This window comes from Pyxicephalus adspersus, chromosome 1 (assembly GCF_032062135.1).
Source record: "Pyxicephalus adspersus chromosome 1, UCB_Pads_2.0, whole genome shotgun sequence".
In the NCBI taxonomy this organism is placed as follows: domain Eukaryota; kingdom Metazoa; phylum Chordata; class Amphibia; order Anura; family Pyxicephalidae; genus Pyxicephalus; species Pyxicephalus adspersus.
In genome coordinates, this window is record NC_092858.1 from 99,452,309 (window position 1) to 99,474,341 (window position 22,033).

The window sequence follows — 22,033 nt, forward strand, 5'->3', positions numbered from 1 at the left end:
ATTTCTGACGTTTTGTGTGGAATGTCTCAGATTTTTGCCTCTGCTTTTTTGTTATATCCCATTGCCAACAAAATAATAAACATGCCAATATCAAAGCATTTGTATTTGCAGCAATTGTCTAGTAGGAAAATGGTGCATTTACTGACATAAATGTAACGGTGCCAATATTTTTGGCCATGACTGTATATGGTATATTAGAGTTAAAAGGGGGTCAAACTTGTCTAGTGATACAAAATTAAATAGCAGATCTAACCATGTCTAGGTCTGAGTCACTGATAGTTTAGTGAAGACTAAATGAAAATTGACATAGCATACAGTACTCTACTTGTGGGCTTATTTTTTCACACCGAATTAAAACTCTCATTTATGGTGGCATGAGGAATGGCTGTAATCTATTCCTGATTGTGGGGCTATCCATGTAATACCTGTATGAATGAACACACAGGAAAGGAACATTTCCAAATGGGAACACAAACTGAAATAGAGGTTCTACTACCAAAATTTTTTAATGTTTTTTTTTTTAGAGAAATTTGACTCGCTACTCCCAATGACCCCATGGTCATGATGGAAAGTGATGGAAAATATACCAAAAGTGGCAATGATAAAAAATCTTCCTTGACCCTTATACATACGTTTTTTTTCACTGCTGAAGACACATTTTAGATGATGACATGGTTTAAAATGATGGTTGGAAAAGTATTTTTACTGTTTTAATAATAATTTTTATTCAGTGTTGGACTTTATTGAACACCATCCATTTTTCTATTCCTCACATTTTTCTCTCCCAGGAACAGGTTTGCAGCAAGTTATTTTACTTAAATTGTAGATTTCATTAATTGCTGGCCAATATTTTTTTTTTAACACACAGAAACCAATGTCACCTTTTTGGTAAAAAGATAGGTCATAAATAAGGGAGAAACATTTGCTGCAGGTAAAGGCAATGAAAAAACACAGCTTAGAGATTGGGCTAGAAAAAATGCCCGGTGCATTTCACATTTTATCCTTCAATGCCATTAAGAATCTGGCAGAATAGTGCATTTAAAGTGGTGTAATTTTAACAGCGTGGCTCATTCCTGGGAACAGTTCCCCAAAGATCATATGCAGAAAAACACACATTAAATTAGTAAAAAAAAAAAAAATATTTTCAGTTTGAATCCAGTAGTATTTCCCATTGAAAAAAAATCAGTTCAAGTATGTTCAGCCTCAGTTTTCTCAGAAGAGCAAAATAGTTGGTAAATCTACTAAAATAACAATTTCTTTAAAAGAAGTTCAAGATAGCAGCTTTGTCCACAAAGTAAATCAGTAGTGGTGAAAAGGTCAGTTCAGCAGCTTTAACCGCTGCACAGGTGAAATTCCTGGATGGAAAACCAGACTATAGCACTGCAGCTATAATAATTCCTCTCTTTGGTTTTTATTTTTGTGAGAGGCCTGTCCATTACGCAAAGAACCATTTTGAGGCCGGAGCAATTTTCCCTTCTCTCGATCTGACCATGTGTAAGCATTGTCATCGCTGTCTAGTTCAGATTCTGAATGCATTAAACTTGTATTTTGAATGGGAGATTTCATCATTTTAACTCCTGTTGAAAGAAAAAAAAAGTTAAGTGGTTTAATGCAAAAAAGTACCTAGAAACCCAGTAAAATATACATAAAGACCTAAAGTGAAACAAATTAAACCATAAAACTAAAGTACACCAAAAGGATCTGTGTCCATTGCCAACATTATAGAACAAAAACCTATACACTTTCTAAATTATAGCCCAAAACATTAAACTCTGAAAATAGGTGTTTTTCATGTATTTTGTGGTTACCACTTTTTTTAAAAAATATGACCAAGAAAGTTGATCTAAAACAATAAAAACAGAGATTTTTAACATATTCAACAAGTTACACATAGTATTGTAATTGAGGTATCCTCCCATCCTAACATACATGGTCACATAATTTTTAATAACCTTTTTTCATAAAGCACCAACATAATATACAGGGCTGTACATTAAATAGGTGCTGTAAATCACAAGTCTGACACAGACATACCGATTCTATTTTATCTTCCTATGTGTTTCGCATATCAATCTCCACTACCTTGGATGCAGAGTTTGATTTTGTAAAAGTCTTTAAAAAAAAAAACAACACCCTTTTTTTTTTTTTAGAGAGGGGCAGATATATCTTAAGGTATTATACATAAGTTCTGGTTCATTGCGAGATGGGAGACAACGTGACCGTTATCTAGATCGCAGAGCCCTGCCTTACCCCTCTCCCAGCTGTTTGCTAGCAGCCCAGCTGCTACGTCTATGGGGATGCTGGGGATGTCTTTCTGTGTGTGAAGGCTCAGAGGGCAGGAGAGTGAGGCACAGAGGGCAGTCTGAGGTGAGCAGTGCAGGGAGATACCTTTGTACAGATTAGCAGTTCTTTTTCTTGTGCGGCACGTCATTCTCCTATGACAGGTGAACTGTAGCTTTCCTGTCACTATAGTCTTGTACTGCAATGTCTGTCCAATGTTCTGCCATTCAATGTCCCATTAGCTTCAGTCACTTCTGTGTCATACTCAATATATATATAAATAAATATATGTTTAGCATTTTTATTGTTGGTGTTGCTGCCTACTCAAACTTTTTTAGAATGTACAATTACACATGTGCAGCGCACATGTGTGTACAATCTGCTTCGGCACGAAAACAAATAAACTCTTATGTAGCTATACAGGAGTTATATTAAAGATTGCCAAATAGGATGGCTAGAGATGCCAAACACAGGAAAAGCAAGCGAAAATGTCAAAGTCATGGATTCTAAAACCCGCTATGGGAGGTGAATTTTAGGCAGACACAAATTCCCCACTGCAATGATAAGGGGTACAGCAAGAAGGCTGCAAGCAGCCGGTAAAAATCCAAGTCAATGTTTAGTCAAAGGTGGATAAATGTGAGTTAGTAAGGTATTGAAATATTTAATTACCAGTTTTTAAGCTTGACTTCAGCTCCAAGCTTTCTTGGTCATCTGTGGCTTCAAGGATTTTATACCTGCTCTTCCTCTTTGGTTTACCTTTCTTTCTGCAAGGGAAAGCAAAAACTAAGATAACATTTATAAACAGGAGAAGATTATAATTGTGCCCAACCTATACCATTTTAGCCCTGTGGATGTACAGCTCTATTCATGTTTTTTACAATCTGTATAAAGACAATTTGCACGGTGGCTCCATGGCTAACACTCTTGCCTTTGCAGCACTAGAGACTAAAGTACAAATCTCTGCCAAGACACTCCCACATGCACATAAATTAATTAATTGAACCAAATAATTAATTGATTGAAATCTATGTTAAAAATAATGTGCCCCATAAGCTAACTGTATTAGTTATAAACTGAAAAGAAGATAAGGCAATATATTTGCTCAGGACACAGGCTAAATTATCATGTGCATCCCAAAAATGATAGCTATAATTTTACTCATACATCCAGGTTCTCAGCCCATATTTTTTTAAAGATTTTTGTAAATTATGTTCTTGATTATGAAAAAAATACTCTTTACCTTTTACAGCAACAGACCATACACCATATTAGCAGTCCCAATGCCACAACACAGAGGAAGCTTGTGATAATGACATATAGCACACTCCAGTCTGCATAAATTAAAATGATACAATAATAAGTAAAGAATACAGATTTTGGTAATGTAGGTATTCAAACTGTATAAATGCCTGAAATGTCTCTTAAACAAAAAATAAAACCACATAAGAAATGTATAAAATTATTTTAAGCTCAAAACTTGATAAAAATGTACATGCTAACAAATTTTTTAAAAAAATCGAAATGTAAAAATGCCAATTTGTACTAGCCTTCAGTAATATTCCAAACATTACCATTCAGGCTTAGTTCACCTCAGCAAACCAATGTGTGTTAGTGGCATTACAGTGCAAGACCATATGTGATGCCACATGACAAATGTTAACCTGGCCTTAAATTGTGAGAGAAGGAAGCAAAGTGTAAACTTATTTACTGAATTTTACAGTGCCGTGTATCTAACAAATGGAGCTTGCCAACTGGAGGAGACAACAAAGTCATCAGTGAGCTGCTGATCCTTTACTGGCTAATCACAGTCTTTCCCAATACAACTTACTTCTGATTTTTTAAAAGCAATTGGTCAGCACCTTGTATAATGCCAGGCAGTACTTTCTATATTAAAAAAATATTCAGAATTACAATTAGTTTTACTTCAACTGTGTGTTTAGTGGTTTGCCTACGAATACCATATACATTGGTACAAACCAAGGTTTTTTTTTTAACCAGAAAATGCTACTAGAAAAATGAATATAGGTTTAAAATGGGGTCAAAAGATGGTGCTGTGTTCTCAGTGCAATGGTGGTAAACAAAAATGCTCAAGAAATCATTTTTATAGCAAGTAATCCATCATAACTGTCACACATAGAACCTCTAGGAGGCTATGGCTTGCACAATAGCGTTGTGAGCCCTGAGAAGGGCCAAGGTGCAAAATCCAAGCAGCAGCTTGGTCTTCTCTAGAGCAGGGGTCTCCAAACCCCGGTCCAGCTGTCTGACAGGTGGGCCGTGGCTCTGACCAGTGCACCCCCAGCGGGGTGAGAATAAGGACCCCACTTGGGGGGGGGGGGGGGAGACAACAGCCGGAGTTGCAGACCATGCCTCCTGTATGCATCACAGGCATCACAGGCTCAGACTATCGCAGGTCGGAGTGGGCTGGTTCTGGCATCATGCCTTTACCTTTAAGTAACACACGGCTTCCCACGTGGTCCTGAGTCTGTGCATTTAGTGGTCCATGAGCTACAAACGGTTGGGGACCACTGCTCTAGAGCCTCTAGTAGTGAGAAAGTTGTGTTGCAGGCGGCTGCCAGGTGGCAGTCCATGGGCACAACAGGGTGCATAGGACAATGTGCAGTGCCAAATCATCAAACAGGAGAATAGTCAGAAAAGGCTAGGGTTGAGGCAGGCAGCAAGCAAGTGAGGTCAGGAACAAAGCCAGGGGTCAAGAGCCATAAATGCAGAAAATAGACACTGGTGGCGCAGTGATCACCGGAGACACAGGGGAACGACAAACGATTAGCACAGGAGCTGGACTGGGAAAGCACTCATTTGACAGTAAGGTGTAAAGCAAATGCTCAGCAGAGCTAGGGGGCTCAGCTCTAGTGAAGATGCATTGTACATTTTCCCCCTTTTAGGCTGGGTCTACACGGTTTTAAATACGCATGTAAACGTTCTTACCACGTTTATATGCAATTTTTTTGCACTTTTAAAAGCCTTTTAAAGCTTGGCTTTAAAACACCAAAAAATCTTATAAATTGCTGGCAAATAAATAATGCCGCGTTTTACCGCTATCTGCTGCGATTTTACATAAGTGTTTATAAGAGTAATAATTTTAACCCTGTACTCATTTCCTGAAAGGCTTAAAATATACATGAAAAATAAGACAAGACTTTATTGTTAAATTATTTTAACCCCACGTGGGTACAGAGCACGTGCTACAACTCTTTTAGAGCCAAGGGTGCAGTGAACTTGCCTCCATTGATTGGCTGAGAAAAGGGAAACATTGATGACGCTTGAGCCATTCAGCACTAGAGGTGAACAGAGAGACTTGTCCTCATTTACCCTGAAGTGCGTGGGGATCCCACACTGTCAGGAGTCCCACGGCTGTGCTCAGGTCATGAATGCAGCCGTGGGAATGATCCTTTCATTGTGGAATAATCTGTTAAAAAAAAAAAAGTTTAACAAGATTTTAAACGTAGGAAAATGCGGGAAAATGCCCTAATTGAAATTGTAAATGTTGTAAATTCAGAAACTTGCCTCAAGGAAAAGCCCTGGTGTAGATTAGCCCATTGGAATGTACAGAAATTTAAAACATGGGATTTTAAACGCTCAAATGCTGGGGAAACAGTCCGTGTGGACTAAGCCTTAAATAAACATTTTAAAACCAACACATCATAATTTTTAACTTCAATTTTATTGCCATTTCTGTTGATTACTGGTTTGAATATTTGCAGTAATGGCAACATCTTGTTACCTAGGTTTATACTCGAGTCAATTTAATTTCCTTGTTTTTCTCAGGTAAAAGTAGATACCTCGGCTTACATTCAGATTAGTTTCTTTTTGAGTATACATACATACATACATATATATATATATATACACACACACAGTACATTGTAACTTACAGCCACACATTTATTCTGCAGTTGATATGCACAAAATACCTAAATAGAACTTACCACAGTTGCTTTCTCCATCACCAAACTGACGACGTATAAAATTCTCCATCCAGAAAGGGTCACATACACAACGTTTGGTAACAGAGTTGCAGTGGCCATGCATAGAGCAATTTAACTGGCAAGCTGCGAAAAAACACACTATGAGTATAAATATCTACTAAGTTTATGAAAAATTTTGTGATTGAAAATATACATACTAAACTTTTATATACAAACACATGCAAACGTGATTAATTATCCCCCAAGAAAAAATGAAGCATCCACAACTGTCTTTGAAAAATGCTTAGCAGAGAATGAACTGTATAGAATAGCATAGCGTAAATGTATCCTGAAAAGATTTACTAAGGCTGCCAGCTGAAATCTTGCACAATTATACAGGCTTCTTTATGAAAAAGTGAACTTCATGTTTATTTGTGTACATTGAAAACTGTAGTATATGGATATGGTATGCAATAGATGCTGATGAAGACTTGGCATCACACGTGTATATTACCAAGGGCAGTTTGCATGCAAATACAATCAGTGTAGGAATGCCCACTACCTTAGACTGATGTTCACCCATCACCGCATTTTGAATTTTGCAAACCTCTTCCCGTAAGCCACCACTTACTTGGTGGTAAGGGCTGTTGTGATGATGTGGTTACCAATCACCATGGTATAAAGGTTTTAGGTTATAAAGGTAACAAAATAATTTATGGCTATTTAAGTAATAAAAAAAAATGATTAATGTTTTTATACATTGAAAGTTAAATGTGCTTTAAAGAAGAATCTCTTTGTAAATAAAAGGCTGGTTGAATGTGTCCATCACACACTTACTGAATGTGTCAATCTCAAGTGCCCTGAAGATTAGGAAATCACTCTGTTGTTTGCGCAATTCATTGCGAAGAGTGCAAGCAACCTGGTAACCTTTCATGACCAAGTGAGGCGGCTGGTTCTTTACGTAAAATACCACCTTTGTACTGTAATAGAAGAGAAAAAAATGAATACTGTATTAAAAACATGTCTTGAGGATGGAAACTTTGTAATGATATTGCAATAAATAAATGCAAGAGATGTAGGAAGGACTCAAACAAGGTAGTAAATAACTAAAACATGCAAATACCTCATCTGGTCTCTCAAGACTGACCTCTTTTCTGTGTATAACTGGATATTTTGCACAGTAATATCAGAATCCAGAACTCCAAGAAGAACACCAATCTGCCTCATAAACATTCCTTTTTGTCGTTCTGTCAGCTGGCTGACACTCACATCCAGAATCATTTCAACTAAGTTATTTTTCATTGGATCTGAAAAAAAAGGAAATATAAAAGAGAGAGAAATCAAACTCTGAAATGCACTTTATTGAGGAGAATAGTTTAGTATCCAAAGGGAAAGTATGACTTTGAAGACAAGGAAATTGATGACAATGATACATTATTATTACAATTGGAAAAATAAATGTTCATAAGGTAAGGTAATCACATACAACCAATACACAAAACAAATATGAGAGGTAAAGAAAACTACAGAAGAAACACAAACACATGTTTAAAACCTTTTGTCAGTTGGCCATACTCTGTCAATTAGCACTTGAAAACATGACCCACTAAAAATGTCAAAATAAACAGTAGTAGTGGTCTTAAAGGAAAGCTTACAAACAGGGACAAAAAAATGAGTTCTAGGAAATTAATTAAATTTTTCACATATTACATAACCTGTTTTATTAGTTTTGCGGTTCTATTTAGGCAGTCTTTTCTTGTCATACTGCAAAGCCAGTGTTACCTTTCAAGCTCCAGCCTGTTCAATAAATATTGAATCCACTTCATCACTTCTATTCGATGAGAAAACTAAAACAGGAAGCTATCAAGCTGAAGAAGGAAACTGTGATCTTCGGAGTCAGCATAGCTGACTAAACTGAATGACAAGCCTGTTATAGATAATATCATATACTCCATGTCTCTAAATAATTTTGCTGCCCTTCTCCTAACGTTCTCGTTCTTTTTTCCAGTTTTGCAACTTCCTTTCTGTGAAGTGGTGCCCAAAACAATGCATATTGAAGATGAAGTCCTACTAAAGCTTAGTCAGGGGAAAGATTTGTCTCCCCTAAGTGAATGCATTTCACCTAAACTACACTTCAAGTATCTTGCACACTGTAGTTTTAAGTGTATTTTTAAAAATAAATTTAAGTTAAAAGACCAAAATGATATGATATAGAGCAAGATGTATGCCTTGTTAATAAAGATGCAAGCTCCACGATGTCGTTTTTTTTTACAATTCTGATTGATTCTAAAATCAAAATCAAGATGATTTTAAAATCAACATATTGATAAACAACGTTGCAAGGAGAATGAAATATAAAATGACCATTGAAATAAAATGGTAGAATTATGAACTAATAAAGAGCAACAAGCACACAATTATATAAAAGTAATATACCGGTAATTTTTTATTTTTTTTAACATTCTTTATTTAGGGTATTTTAGGGTAGAGAGGGAGAAGGGTGTGGGGAAAGGAGTTACAACAATATAGTCATGACATAACAACAATATTGGTGTACAATATGAACGGATTAGGGCATTTAAGGGGGGTACAGATAAAGGGTGGGGCCAACGAAAGGTCTACATCAGAACTGAGAGCCAGGGATGAAATAACCTCAGGAATACGAAAGATGCAGATTATACATACAAAATTAGGCATACATAACAAAGCACAGAAACATTAAGATTAACAACATGTGGCTTTTCATATTGAAGTTTGTAAAAAGTTCCAGGGTAAGAGGGTCTAGGAGTCTCCCATGGAAAGCTGGCAATATGGAAGAGTAGGGTAGGGCAAAACACAACCCTGGTTATAGTATAAAAGTAATATATTTTAATGCATTTTTACTTTCAAAGTGTTTGTTTATGCAGGCAATCTGTATAAAGCATGTTGATGAAGTTTTACTGCCTCTGGATGAACACTAGAGGCCAGTGGAGTGTTCCATAATTTCCTGGAAGGCTGGAGAGGATACACTTTCAATCAGTGAAGCTTGATTATCCAGCAAACCTGGAATGTATTGCAAACCTGGAAAGTAATTTGCTATTTGCTAGCAAATGTTTTAAATTTTGGACCAGATCGATTCCAGGTTCGCTGGATCACCCAGCTTCACTGATGAAAGTGTATGCTCTCCAGCCTTGGAGAGTTTAATAAATCAGGCACACAGTCTCAGCTCTGTACCTCGCAATGTGGTGGCTACAATTGCAGAGGTTCTGAACAGGGCATAAATTGTAGCCACAGACATTAAGTATACGTATAGAGGGGGTGTATGAACAAATATTTTAGAACAAGATAGGAAGGAATATATCATTAAATTATAAAAAAAAAATCTGAATGTGATTTTTGTTTTTGATTTGTGACACTTCATACATTTTGCCTTGACCTTGACCTTGTATATTGTATTGACCTTTGGTCAATACAATATACAAGGAATTGAATTTTATATGGAACTATAATGAATGAAACTCTAGATATGGAAACTAGAAAATGAGGATCTATGTCACTTACCTGGTTTTACCTCTATAGTAGCTCTGTCACTATCACTCTCTCCTTTAGCATCGGTCACCTTTAAATGAAAAGTGTAGGTCCCTTCAACAAGGTTGGAGAGAAAGAGAACTGCATGGTGATCAGAGGTATTCAACACCTCCTGCAGGGGGGAAAAAAACTCTTTAATACTCAGAGATGTCATCTTTTCCAGTGTAAGTAGACTTCACATTTTTTAAACCAATTAAACAATGACGAGACCGCCAATAAACACTTCTAGGTGAGACTAGCTGTCTACAAGGTTGGAAAATGTAAATATTTGCAAGGCTTTCCATTCATATAAAGAGGTAATAAAGCAATACATTTATATGTAATGAAGCAAAATGGTTATTTGTGTAATCTAGAGCATTTTATAAACTAAATAGCAGTTCTGAATGCATCACAAATCAGTCTGTAAAATTTAAGAATCCAACCCTTTTCACTTATCAGGTCATTTCTTATTAGACAAGGTGTAATATATTACAGATCTGATATGCCTTTTACTTTAGCATTTAGCATTAAAGTAAATAGGCCCCAAGTTTACCATACATATTACAAGTTGACATTGCACTCTTTGATCAATCAACTTTGGAATTAGTTAAACTATTTAACACGAAGACCTACCTAAACCATCCAATCAGTTTGTATTCAATCAGGTAAACACCTGAACTACACAGCTGTTTGTTTTTTATGTCTAAAGTAAACTACACAGTTGGTTTGTAAGTGTGGTAAGCTTTTAATTGTTTTAAGACAATAAACACTCCTTTGTATTTGAAAAATTCATAAACAGGCATTATCTAGTTTATAAATATAGTATATATAAATATATATAAAAGTTTGGTCTTTAATCCCCACTGATCCCTTATATTGAGGCACTGTTTACTTTTACTGGCCCCTAAAGTATTAAGAACCCTCAACTGCCCCTTTTATTAAAAGGTGTGGGCACCCCCCTGCAATGGATATTTTAAAAGTCGATTAGTCATTATGCCTACTTACTCCAGCAGCTGGGCTGCTTTCATCTCGCTTCCACTGGTAGCTAACAATTCCTTTGTCATCTGAAGATTTGGAGCCATCCAGCTCTGCTGTGTTAGTTGGGAGAGTAATGACAACATTTCCTGCAATCTTTGCCACAGGCGGCTTGTTCATTTCTGTATAAGGAAGAAATATCAAACAAGACTTACAATAAATTCATAACAATAATCTTCCAGGAATCTTCCAGGACCATATTCTTAATGTGGGACAAAAATCCTGCCTACCTAGAGGAATTAGAAATGAGTACTTAAAATATCCTAAATAATAACACATGGAGCATATCAAGTTGTAACTTTATATTCAAATGTTTTGTGCTTTCGAACAGGTCTACTAAATACAGCACCTTGGCTAAAGCATGCCCTTAAAACCACATAAATTGCAGGTAAAGTTCCAGGTATGTACTTGGGAATTTGTTAAGGGGTTAAACCCTGTATAAGATACTAGAAGAGAAGTGTACAATGTAAATAAAACATTACCACCCCAATCAACCCTTAAAGGTCTTATAGTATAGTATACTGCATCCTCTCTCCTTTGGCTTAAGGTGTTACCGAAAACAAAGTTGAAATCAAAATACTGAGGATCTGTTCGGTATAAAAAAACAAAAATTCTATCTATGAATCCACAAATTCACCATAAACAAAGATGTAAGACATTTCATTCAACTCTAAATCCTACAGTCATTCTGTGATCAGTAAACACTCACCATCCTTCACAACTACACTAACAGTTGCCTGATCCTGCAATCCTCGATCATCCTTTACAGTCAGGGTGAATTCGTACTTTCCAACTTGTAGGCCAGTAACTGTTGCAATGCTGCTATTGTCATTCTCAATTTTCACACCTTCTGGTCCCCTAAAATGTTAGAGTTATTGAAACTCAGTGACACCATCAATTAAAAATCTCAAGAATGCAGTTACATTTTACATATGTGCATTGAAAATAACGAATACATTTGCATGTAGCGGTTCATAAATGTAACTGTTATAAATATTAACTTTGTTGGATCTCACAGGTTTACCCATTGTAGTCTATCTTCTCCAGTCTTGGAAAGCTTTAATTATTCAGGCCTATTATTACCAGTGGCCTATGGGTCTATTTCTCTGGTGGAGAATTAATTACTCTCTGGCATTTAAAACATATACATATGGAACATGTTCTACCAAAGAAGGTCTGCTTAATGTCGTTAAAAAAAAACCTATAAATATTAGGAAAGCCTCAATAATTACGAAGACAAGGTTTTGAAAAATCAATATTAGAAACCCAGTACCTTCACACCCAACACAATTGCACTCATGTAAAAATTATTTGTAAATTTCTATCAGAGTAAGCAAAGACCAGTATAAATCTGTCTATTTTGGCATCAAAACTAATGAGCAATGGAAAGCAATGGAAAGCAATTTATTCTTGAGTACTTTTTATTATAATAAACACCACATTCATTTCCACATTTTTAGAATTCTATGAGTCAATTTATAAAGCAGAGAATTTGACATTTGGCACAAATTCTCTGCTACAGAATGTTTTAGGTGCAGAGAACATGTTCTGAATGTCAGATCGACTGTTCTACATACAGATGCCTTAAGGCCACTAAGAAATTTGAACTTTTATAAGGAATCAGGAGATGGGACATCAAGTATACTGTAATAAAGGCAGCGCAGCTTACACCCTATCAATATCATAGGACAAAGAATAATAAATCCGCTAAAGTTAATATTATGCCATAGATGGTATTGGCGTATGCATTTTTTTTTTCTTTTTTAATTACTATTTTTATATTATAGGACACATTTAGTGAAAAGCTAATAAAAGTAGTAAATGTCTAATTTTTTTTTTTTTTAGGTTTTGGTCTTTTCGGCAAATAAGACTGCCTATATTTAATGCTCAGATCAACAGATTGATAGTATAGATTTACAAATGTCACATCGTTTAGCAAGCAACTGGTTAATGATGAGGGATTTTGCAGCATCCAACAGAGACCTCAAACATAGCTCACATTTTAAACTAGACATAGTTGGGTTGATATTTTCCTAAAACAGGTGGGCAGAAATCTTGCTTTTGTTTGCAGACCCAAGATAAGCATTAATTATTCCTACAACTTGAATGACAGACTATAGCACATTTAACAGTCTGGGAGGTAAAAATTATAGGTGGGAGAAAAAAAAAAAAAAAAAAAAAAGAAAGGCAGGTGCACAGGGGTTGTTACTAGAAACCAACAATAAACTCCAGTAAATTTAATAATTTTTGTTCAATAAAATACAGTTAATTCTGCCAGGAATACAGTGCTGTTATGTGTCCTGTGCAGGATAATCTGAGGCAGTTCTGTCTTTCCTCTTAGGTATCCTTTGTGAACCACAAAACGCCCACCACTATCCACATCTCCCAACCTATCTAAGGTAGGTCTGCTTTTCATTAGACACAGTAGTGTGAGTGGGCATGGTTACCCTAAAACAGCGTTACTGGATCACTAGACGAAAATAAGGGAACCAGTCTGCAAAAAAAGAAAACTAATGCTGCTGCCAAATCTATGGACTTGCAAGCTGCTAAATATTAATTTTGTTTTTAGATCTAGTTGGATTTTAAACTTTATTTTGGCCAATTGGGCTTTTTTGGTCAACCTTGGTCCTAGCAGTAAAACATTTTCACACATGGTCCATTGCATGCATGACATATAAGGAGGCTCTGAAAACTAGTTTAGACCCTGAATAATGTAGATGGATCTCAATGCCTAAAAAGCTACAAGCAATAGGAAGCCTGAATAAACATACAGCAGAGCACAGAATTGCCAAATCTATAGCAACAGCTTTTGCATCCAACAGAGTATGTAGTAAATATGTGGAATAAAAGAAAATGTAACCTCAGCACAACTACGTGAACACTGGCTCTAGGGATACAAAACCCAGCAGCGGAATTCTTGTGCAGGTGAAGGGCGGAGCAAGTAATATCAATTACTAACATTAAAACACCAGTAAAAGGAAAAAACAAGGATCCTATAGAATTGCTAAATGATAGCACAAGCATTCTAAGTTGCACCAGCCATGCTCAGATTCTGAAAAATGGGGAGGGAGGAAACAAAGTAAAATTACAGACCACAATGTCTGGCAGCTGCAATATACAATCAGGCAGTGAGGACAGGCTCGAATGCAGACCTTTCACATGCTAGAGCATATTCACGTGTATCCCAAAGTTTTCTTTTAGCATAAAAGTTCCAAGTTTGCCCTATGATAGTTTTAGCATGTGATGAATAAGTACATCATGGACCCTACCGAATTGGAAAAAATGGATAGTTATAAACATCAATCTTTGAGTTGCTTTATTACATTCATGTTTTCATGAAGGGAGCCTAAATAGATTCAAAAACCTTTATTATTGAGACTAACCTTAGTGAAGTATATTTGTGTTTGCGACATATTCCTGCACAATTCTCTTTATATTTAATCTAATACAAACGTTCAAATCCTAATCAGAAGATTTGGGTTCAATAGAATAGTAATTTTATGATCAATAATAAATTCTTCAAGGTGAAGTAAGTACATCATGAAAAAAAGGTTTGGATAGTGTGCCAGGATTTTTTTTAGGGCAGCTAACCCTTACCTACTTTATTCAAAACGGAATATAAAAAGATTTGGCAGAAGGTGGGTATTGAACATGACACATTTTAAGAGATTACTCCCTGACTTTTGACATTCTACTGTCAAATGTTCAAAACTTTTATTGCCTTCTGAGGTTCTGACATTTAAAAACAATTCTGTTACTTTAGACAAGTCCAGGTTTACATAAATTTCAGTGTTCTGTGCTGTACCTAGTCCTGAATGATCCTTTATTATTTATAGGTAAAATACAAACTTTGTTTTTTCCCAGAGATAAGAGGCGATCTTCTGATCATCAGTGCTGCGGCTTCCATCCAGAGTGGTACTGTCCACTGGAAGAGTGAGCTCTTTGTCAGGGCCTGCATCCGCTTGGGGAGGCTTGTTGTTTTCTGTCAAACAATAACTAATGTGAGATGGAAAGCAATTATTTATATAACTCCCTATTACTTTTATTTATTGTATATAATAGACATCTTACCAGGTTGAACAATTACTGTCACCTCGCTTGTAGACTGCTGACCAGCAGAGTCTGTGACCGTGAGCTGAAAAGTATAATCTCCCTCTTGAAGAGCTGACAGTTGAAGAGTTGATGTTCTGACTCCCTGCAGAGTTAAAAAGAAGCAGAATCCACAATTAATTGTAACCTAATGGCCACAGTATGTTTAAAGTTAACACCAATATATTAGCACAACATCAGTAGTAATGACTGCAGTCCCACTCTGAAAAGCTTTGCACCATCTGGATTCAAGTGGTTCCAAACAATTCAGATGAAAAGTCAGTGTGAAAAAAGTAATTACTGCCAACATTATGTTTTTTTTTTCCCCAAATATTCTAGAAATCTAAAAATCTAAGTATAGAACCAACATTGAGAAAAGAGAACCAAGGAATGTAGCTATATACCACGTAAATGGCGTCTTTTGCAAAAGGTTTTGATTTGCATATCTGTATGTAGTTGTTTCTCACCTGCATCTCCATTACTTTTCCTTTGCTGCTGGGACTCAAGGACCACTCATAGCTGACAATACCATGATCATCAGTGCTCAAGTTTCCATACAACACAATGGAGTTTTTGGGGAGTGTGATGACTTGATTAGCTCCGGCATTTGCCACTGGAGGATAGTCAACGGCTTTGTTTACTGTGAGATTTGCAGTTGTGGAATTTCTTGCCCCATCAGAGTCTTCAACAGTTAACCTTAGATAAAATAAAAAAATCCTGTCTAAAAATATACACTTTTAACCTTGCTACATAACTCATTGCTCCATGTTAACAGTAATATTGGTTACAAAAAAATAGGTTAGAAAACAGACATCCTCCACTACAGCAAATCTCACCCACATGTGTTATCAAATCTATTTTAATATCTACTAATTTATGAATGAAAATTCTGCCATTTCTTTTGGCCTAAAAAAGTAAACCAATAAGCACAGTTGTTATTTTTAATTTTGATTAACTATATTGTTTTTTTACATTTCAGATACGTTTCTACAAAACAAAAAAGAACTTCTGTATAAATAACCTTTTTATGTGCCAAGCTTTTTTAACTGGTAACATTACCAAAAAAAAAAAAAAAAAAACTATTATATAATATTAGCCTGTTTCAGTTTTATAGGAAACCTCACCATAGCCCCATAATGCAACAGTTCACACAAACGATATGATCTTGTCTGTCAGTTCCTAAGCCAATTTTTTTACCAATATCTAATATCATAAATCCAACCAGAATACTGGAGGAATTTTTTTTGATAATGCTAAGTGGTATTTCAAAGTAAATTGTGTGGGTTGGGTTCTCTGTACTTTTTAGCAGAGGTGATGTTTTGCACATTACAAATAATAATATAGTGATATATATTATAGTGGAATTGGTATTACTGCTATAACAGTCCTCTTACTTTAGAAAGATATCCTCTTACTTCCTGATGTGTTTCTGGGTCAGGAACTGAATGAACAACTTCCCAGGAGTTTTTTGGTTCTTTATTTTACATGCATTTTATCATTTTACAATGGTTCTCAGGAAACACGTGTAGGTAAAGCATTCAAAAAAGTCATATAGATAAAAGCCATTGTTACAGAAATAAACATGGACTTTTCATATAGAACATGGATCTTGAGAATTCAGCAGATATAGTTGGTCATGTCATTTAGTGCTGGTAATTCTTGTCAGCTCTGCAGCAGTAGGGTAATGAAGTACTAAACAAATATCAGAAATAATTGCTTCCCAGGAAGCATAGCCACGGGTCCTTACTGGTACTCGGTATACCAGTAACATATTTATTACTCTTACAAAAAACAATATTGAGTCAGTGCTGCATAACAGTTGCATTTTACTGTGATACATACACAGGTAATGACCTAGGTACTCCTAAATATATTCTTACCTGAAGGTATAACTTCCAGGAACAAGGTTAGTGAGTTTAAGTATTTCAGTGTCTCCTGTAATTTTCTCCTCTCTTAGGGGACCCTTTAGCTCCTCCCAGTGGTAGCTAACTATTTTTTCATCATCTGTGCTCTCTGAGGAAGATAATAATAATATTAAAAAAAAAAAAAAAAGCAATGATAAAACCTTGTTTATGGGACAAAAAATATTAACAGTGAGAGGTCATAGCAACATGATATTCAGATTTTACAACCATTTCTGTCCCAATGAAGTTTGACTCGACTTGTAAATAGAATCAGCTTCTTAAGAAGGTTTTTAATAAAATGATGGCTTGAAAGTCCTACATTTTTACAACTTTGCTACATTACAAAAAAACAGGATTTATTCTCAACATAACATATGATAAGTATTAGGTAACCAACACAGATCAAACTCTAGTTTCTTTTATACATGATTAGGCAACACCTGCAATACTGTGAACCCATTTAAAGAATTGCTGTGGAAGTTCCTGTAAAAATCATTATGATTTAGAGCTGAATACAATCTTGAGTTGTTAGAGCAGAATTATAATAACCATAGCTAACTTGAATAGTGGTTTATGCATTCAGGTGGCATAGCAAGTAAAAACACATGGTATTTTTTGATTGTGAATTTCATACAATTTGTAATTAAAACAGTAAGAAGTTCCCCTGTTTTAATCACGCTGGAGAGCTAGACCAACGCTATCAGCACAGAGCTCTGACTCCTCAACTGCATAGTACTACTTTTAGCAATACTTAAAAACCCCTTTTAACCTTTAAACACAAGCACAAGAGCTTTAAGAAAAAGGAAATGAAATACTGTCTATTATATTTATACTTACGGCTTCCATCTATGACAGTTGAGGTGGTAGGCAATGAGATTTCTTGGTAGCGAGGAGACACAATAGCTACAGGTGGCCGATTTACTCGTGGCTCTGAGGTAATAACAAAGTCATAAATATGAGAAAAATTTTCCAGATAAATTTACCAGTAGCAAATGAAGAAATGTTAATTTGGCACTCACCAGGGTTCACTGTAACATTCACAAACCCCTCTCCATGTGCATTGTCTCCATCTACAATGACCTTGAACTCGTACAGACCTGCAGTGAGCTTGTGAAGAAGAAAAAACTATTATCAACATCTGAGCAGACTTTATATTTACCCTATTTAGATCAGAAATATTAAGTGTTGGTGGTGGTTACTGTGGATATTAGTTCTTATAGAACTGGATGCCAACCCTTAATAAGTAAGATAACCAATAAAGAAGAGGAGAAAAAGAAAAGCAGGGTTTTCGGCACAAAAAGTGTATTTATATATATTATCAATATAGCAGAGTGATACAAAACAACATGGGTTCAAAATAGGCCACAATACATTTTTGTGGTCTAAACAGTGTAATTTTGGCCCTATGGGCACTGAATACAACACACGGTGTAACAGATTCAAGTTGGATCTCAATAGTTTCTTGTGGTCCACAAGATAACAAAAAGGCCCTAGGGGACACTAGACATGCAGCAACTCGCCAGTCATATACATTTACTTGCCATACAGATTTATAACCATAAATTCATGTTGCTTGTTGTACCTGACGCATTTCGCCCTATCTGGCTTCTTCAGGGGCAGTAGTTTGACAACATGTGTTTGACACTTGTAGTAATTATGTCTAGATCAATGAAAATGTATTTCTTTAGTCACATAGTATAAGGTATATACCACTATCTTAGTATTTGAACAGTATGAACCATTGTACTAAATATATCAAAATCCCTTAGATACCATATGGGTCAATATAATAATGAGCTATATATGAGCAAACTGATGTTACTATATCTATTCAATCAATTCTTCCAAAATGTATCAATCAGCAATAGATTCATAAACTATATTAGTTATCAAAATATATATATGAACATGTTAACACTTACATGGTCTTGAAGAGTGGTTAGCAATGCTTACTGTAAAGGTCAGGAGGGTATAATGCCTCCAAAAGGCATTTAAAATGAAATAACAGTGGTATCACCCCAGTAACAGGAGCAGTGCTGTAGCAGGTTTACTAAAGTCCTAATAGGACAGATTAGGAATCTATAAGCAGATATATGGTATAAGTCTATCTTAAAAAAAGTACTGTGAAAATAACCAGAGATAGTGTATTCAAGGATGAACCCTTAAATGTTACCTTTAATTGAGTGTGTATGGAGACTCCAAGTATCAACAGTCTTTCTATCCTGTGTGGTTTTCTTGCGTGCATAGGAGCAGGGAGATCAAGGGAACGCCGCTCCATTTATAGGACGACGTACCCAGGACCCCCCCCCCGCTACACGTGCACATAGCCTGTGCCTGGGGACAGCCCAGACGCCGGCTTGATGACAAAGGGCCGGGGGGGCGGCGCTCGTTGCGTCGCCTGCCCGCCTAGCTCAAGTCATCTAGGACAGAGGTTGTCAAACTACTACCCCTGAGGAAGCCAGATAGGGCAAAATGCGCCAGGTACAACAAGCAACATGAAAATACGTGTTGTATTTATGGCCATAGGGTCAAAATTACACTGTTTAGACCGCAAAAATGTATTGTGGCCTATTTTGAACCCGTGTTGTTTTGTATCACTCTGTTATATTGATAATACATATAAATACACTTTTTGTGCCGAAAACCCTGCTTTTCTTTCTCTCCTCTTCTTTATTGGTTACCTATTTAGACCAGAGACAGAACCACAAGTTGTCATGGAACACGACTGATAAACATTGATGAACACAAACTGTATTGTATGGACACAGATTGGCAGATATTGCTAAACACAGATTAGTATACAAGAAGACCTACCTAAACAGTAGACTGTGCTAATAAAATAAAAGGCCACAATTTGGAAACAGTCAAGTTCTGGGCTAAATTTTGGGATCTCTCCTTACCTTTGACAACTTGAGTGATTGTGTATGCTTTCCTTCCATTTCACCGCTATAATCAGTCGGATGCGTAATCAGCCTCCAGTCATATGTATATACTTTTCCTATACATATAAAAATAGAAAAAGTATTTAAAAATTACAAAATAAATACCAGCTAATGTTCTGGTATGCTTCTAAATTAAATCTTAAATTAGATTGTAAGCATTTGAGAACATTACCTTTTTTCTATAATAACTAAAGAATTATTTTTTTTCCAATTCCTAAGATTGTAAAAGGTTAAAACAAATACCAAATTATAACAAATTTTGGGGTTAAATAAACCCCATTGTACTGCTAATTGATCTTCTAAAATCACAACATGTAACACTTTTCTTTGCATTGGGTAAGCAGCTAATCCAATACCCAACACAAACTTATTAACATACAAAATTCTGACTGATAGCACAACCTTGACAGGATTCATAACACATGGTAGCTGAATTCTCTTCATTTATCAGAGACATGTGGACAAACCTGAAAGAGAATAATGGTTTCTAGGCCTAGATCATCACCATGATAAAATAAACTACTCTTTTTAACAACCTTAAAAATTTGTATTAATATTATTTTGTCGTATTTACATTTTATTGGGAGAATATCCAAATTTTTTGGTAATCCAGCTGCAACTATGGTTTTAAACAGTATTTACAGACATTGTTCTAGAAGCAGTGAGGCCCTCAATTTAATACAATAGCTGTATTTAAGTTTGCCACACTCCACAGGATTAGAAGAATAGCATACTATGTACACAGGTAGCAAAACCACACTGGTTTGACAGCCAATACAAAATTTCAGTTCGTGGAATACCAAAAACACAAAATACAACTGTGAATCTTTCACATAGCAATGTGTCCATGTGCACTATCATCACTGCTTCATGAAGCATGGGTTTTTGCAGGATATAATTTTTCCTTTGTTTGATCAGATAAGACATACAATGAGAAAAAGGGGTGCCAATGATTTATTTCTTTCCAATTTGGTTACAAAAAGCTTTATTTTATTTTTTTTCGTATCCAAGAGTAACCCACTGTGGAGATTGCCTTTCCTGTTCTAAAAAACAAGATGGTTTTAGATATATTTCATTGCTTTTTATTTGCAATAATGGTGGAGGCTTTGTGACTTCATTGTGTGTCTTTCAACTGCTATTGTATTCTAATTGTACCACCCAATATACCTCTAACAAGCTCTTTGTATACAACAGAGCAAATCCTTATTTGCCTTTCATTAAGATGCTTAGGTAACTAAAGCTTGACTGTTCAGTTATGACAGATTTTAGACAAACTTTCAAGTTTATGATGGCACTGCACTGCTGGTTTTTAACCATCACAGGAATAGCGCAGAGAAGAGGAAATCTCTGCATCATGTAAGTATCAATAAACATGAGACAAGAAAAGGGCTGGAAAAAAACTAGTTTAATTCTGAAGTCAACAGAGCTTATCACAACGAAAACACCATCCATTATTATTCTATTTACATGGCCAATTCAAAGAACAGACTCCAATCCAATTGGAAATTTGTGACAAGGCTAAAAACTGATAATTAACAGCAGAAATCTGACAGACATAAATTTCCAAAACTAAACAGGCAAAAACTGCAAGATCCTGATAAGCCAATCTGATAAGCCGTGTAGTACTAATTATATCAATTAGATAATTAAAAAAATGTTACACTATTTTACTATTGTAACACTACAAAATGTGGAAAAGGCCAATTAGGTGCATCGTTATGCACAACACTGCATGTTCCTTCAGGTGCAAAAGAAAATTGTTTTTTTCTTTATTAAAATATAAAATGTCACTAGAAATAGTGCATATTCCCTTTTAAATAATTCCATAGGTTGCAATCAATATAAATCAATTTTCAGGAGGAGGAGTTCAGCAAAAGCAGCCTTAATACTTTTCTTAGATCCTGGTTTACTTTAGGAAAACTGAAAAAAAAAAAAGTGGAGAACAGTTGGCCATAGTTCCTGGTAGATCTAATACAGTTTACAGATATGTAATCTGTCATTTATTAATGTCAACATGAATTGGCTGTATGTCTGAATTCAAACATGAAAAAACTAAAATTACCTTCAGGAGGCTCTGGAACAACAAAAGCATCCAGTTGGACTTCGTTTTTTGGTAAAGTGATTTCAACACTGGTCCCAGCAGAAACCACCAGCTTGTTTGTGACTGGAAAGAAACAAACAAATGTTCAAGTGAGATCTTTTCATTTACAATCAAAATCTTCAAAAATGTGTGTTGTTTAGCATAGATTTCCTATTTACAACTATTATGTCAACGTTCCAAAAAACTTGGTTATGTGATCTCTGCATACCAGAG

At 35.7% G+C, this 22,033-nt stretch overlaps 1 protein-coding gene across 1 annotated transcript in view; it reads right to left on the reverse strand.

Annotated features, from left to right (window-relative positions):
- Positions 1-699: 699 nt before the first annotated feature.
- Positions 700-22,033, reverse strand: part of KIAA0319L (KIAA0319 like) — a 49,583-nt gene continuing 28,249 nt past the window's right edge. Inside the window, exons 6-22 of the mRNA XM_072420377.1 lie at positions 21,782-21,883; positions 19,678-19,775; positions 17,797-17,884; positions 17,615-17,707; positions 16,754-16,886; positions 15,341-15,569; positions 14,856-14,979; positions 14,634-14,766; positions 11,494-11,642; positions 10,755-10,906; positions 9,744-9,882; positions 7,351-7,510; positions 7,041-7,183; positions 6,225-6,347; positions 3,521-3,611; positions 2,950-3,044; positions 700-1,577 (exon numbers count right to left, since the gene is read on the reverse strand). Coding sequence (XP_072276478.1) covers positions 1,387-1,577; positions 2,950-3,044; positions 3,521-3,611; positions 6,225-6,347; positions 7,041-7,183; positions 7,351-7,510; positions 9,744-9,882; positions 10,755-10,906; positions 11,494-11,642; positions 14,634-14,766; positions 14,856-14,979; positions 15,341-15,569; positions 16,754-16,886; positions 17,615-17,707; positions 17,797-17,884; positions 19,678-19,775; positions 21,782-21,883 — 2,243 coding nt within the window. The 3' untranslated portion in view covers positions 700-1,386. The remainder of the gene's footprint in view (positions 1,578-2,949; positions 3,045-3,520; positions 3,612-6,224; positions 6,348-7,040; positions 7,184-7,350; positions 7,511-9,743; positions 9,883-10,754; positions 10,907-11,493; positions 11,643-14,633; positions 14,767-14,855; positions 14,980-15,340; positions 15,570-16,753; positions 16,887-17,614; positions 17,708-17,796; positions 17,885-19,677; positions 19,776-21,781; positions 21,884-22,033) is intronic.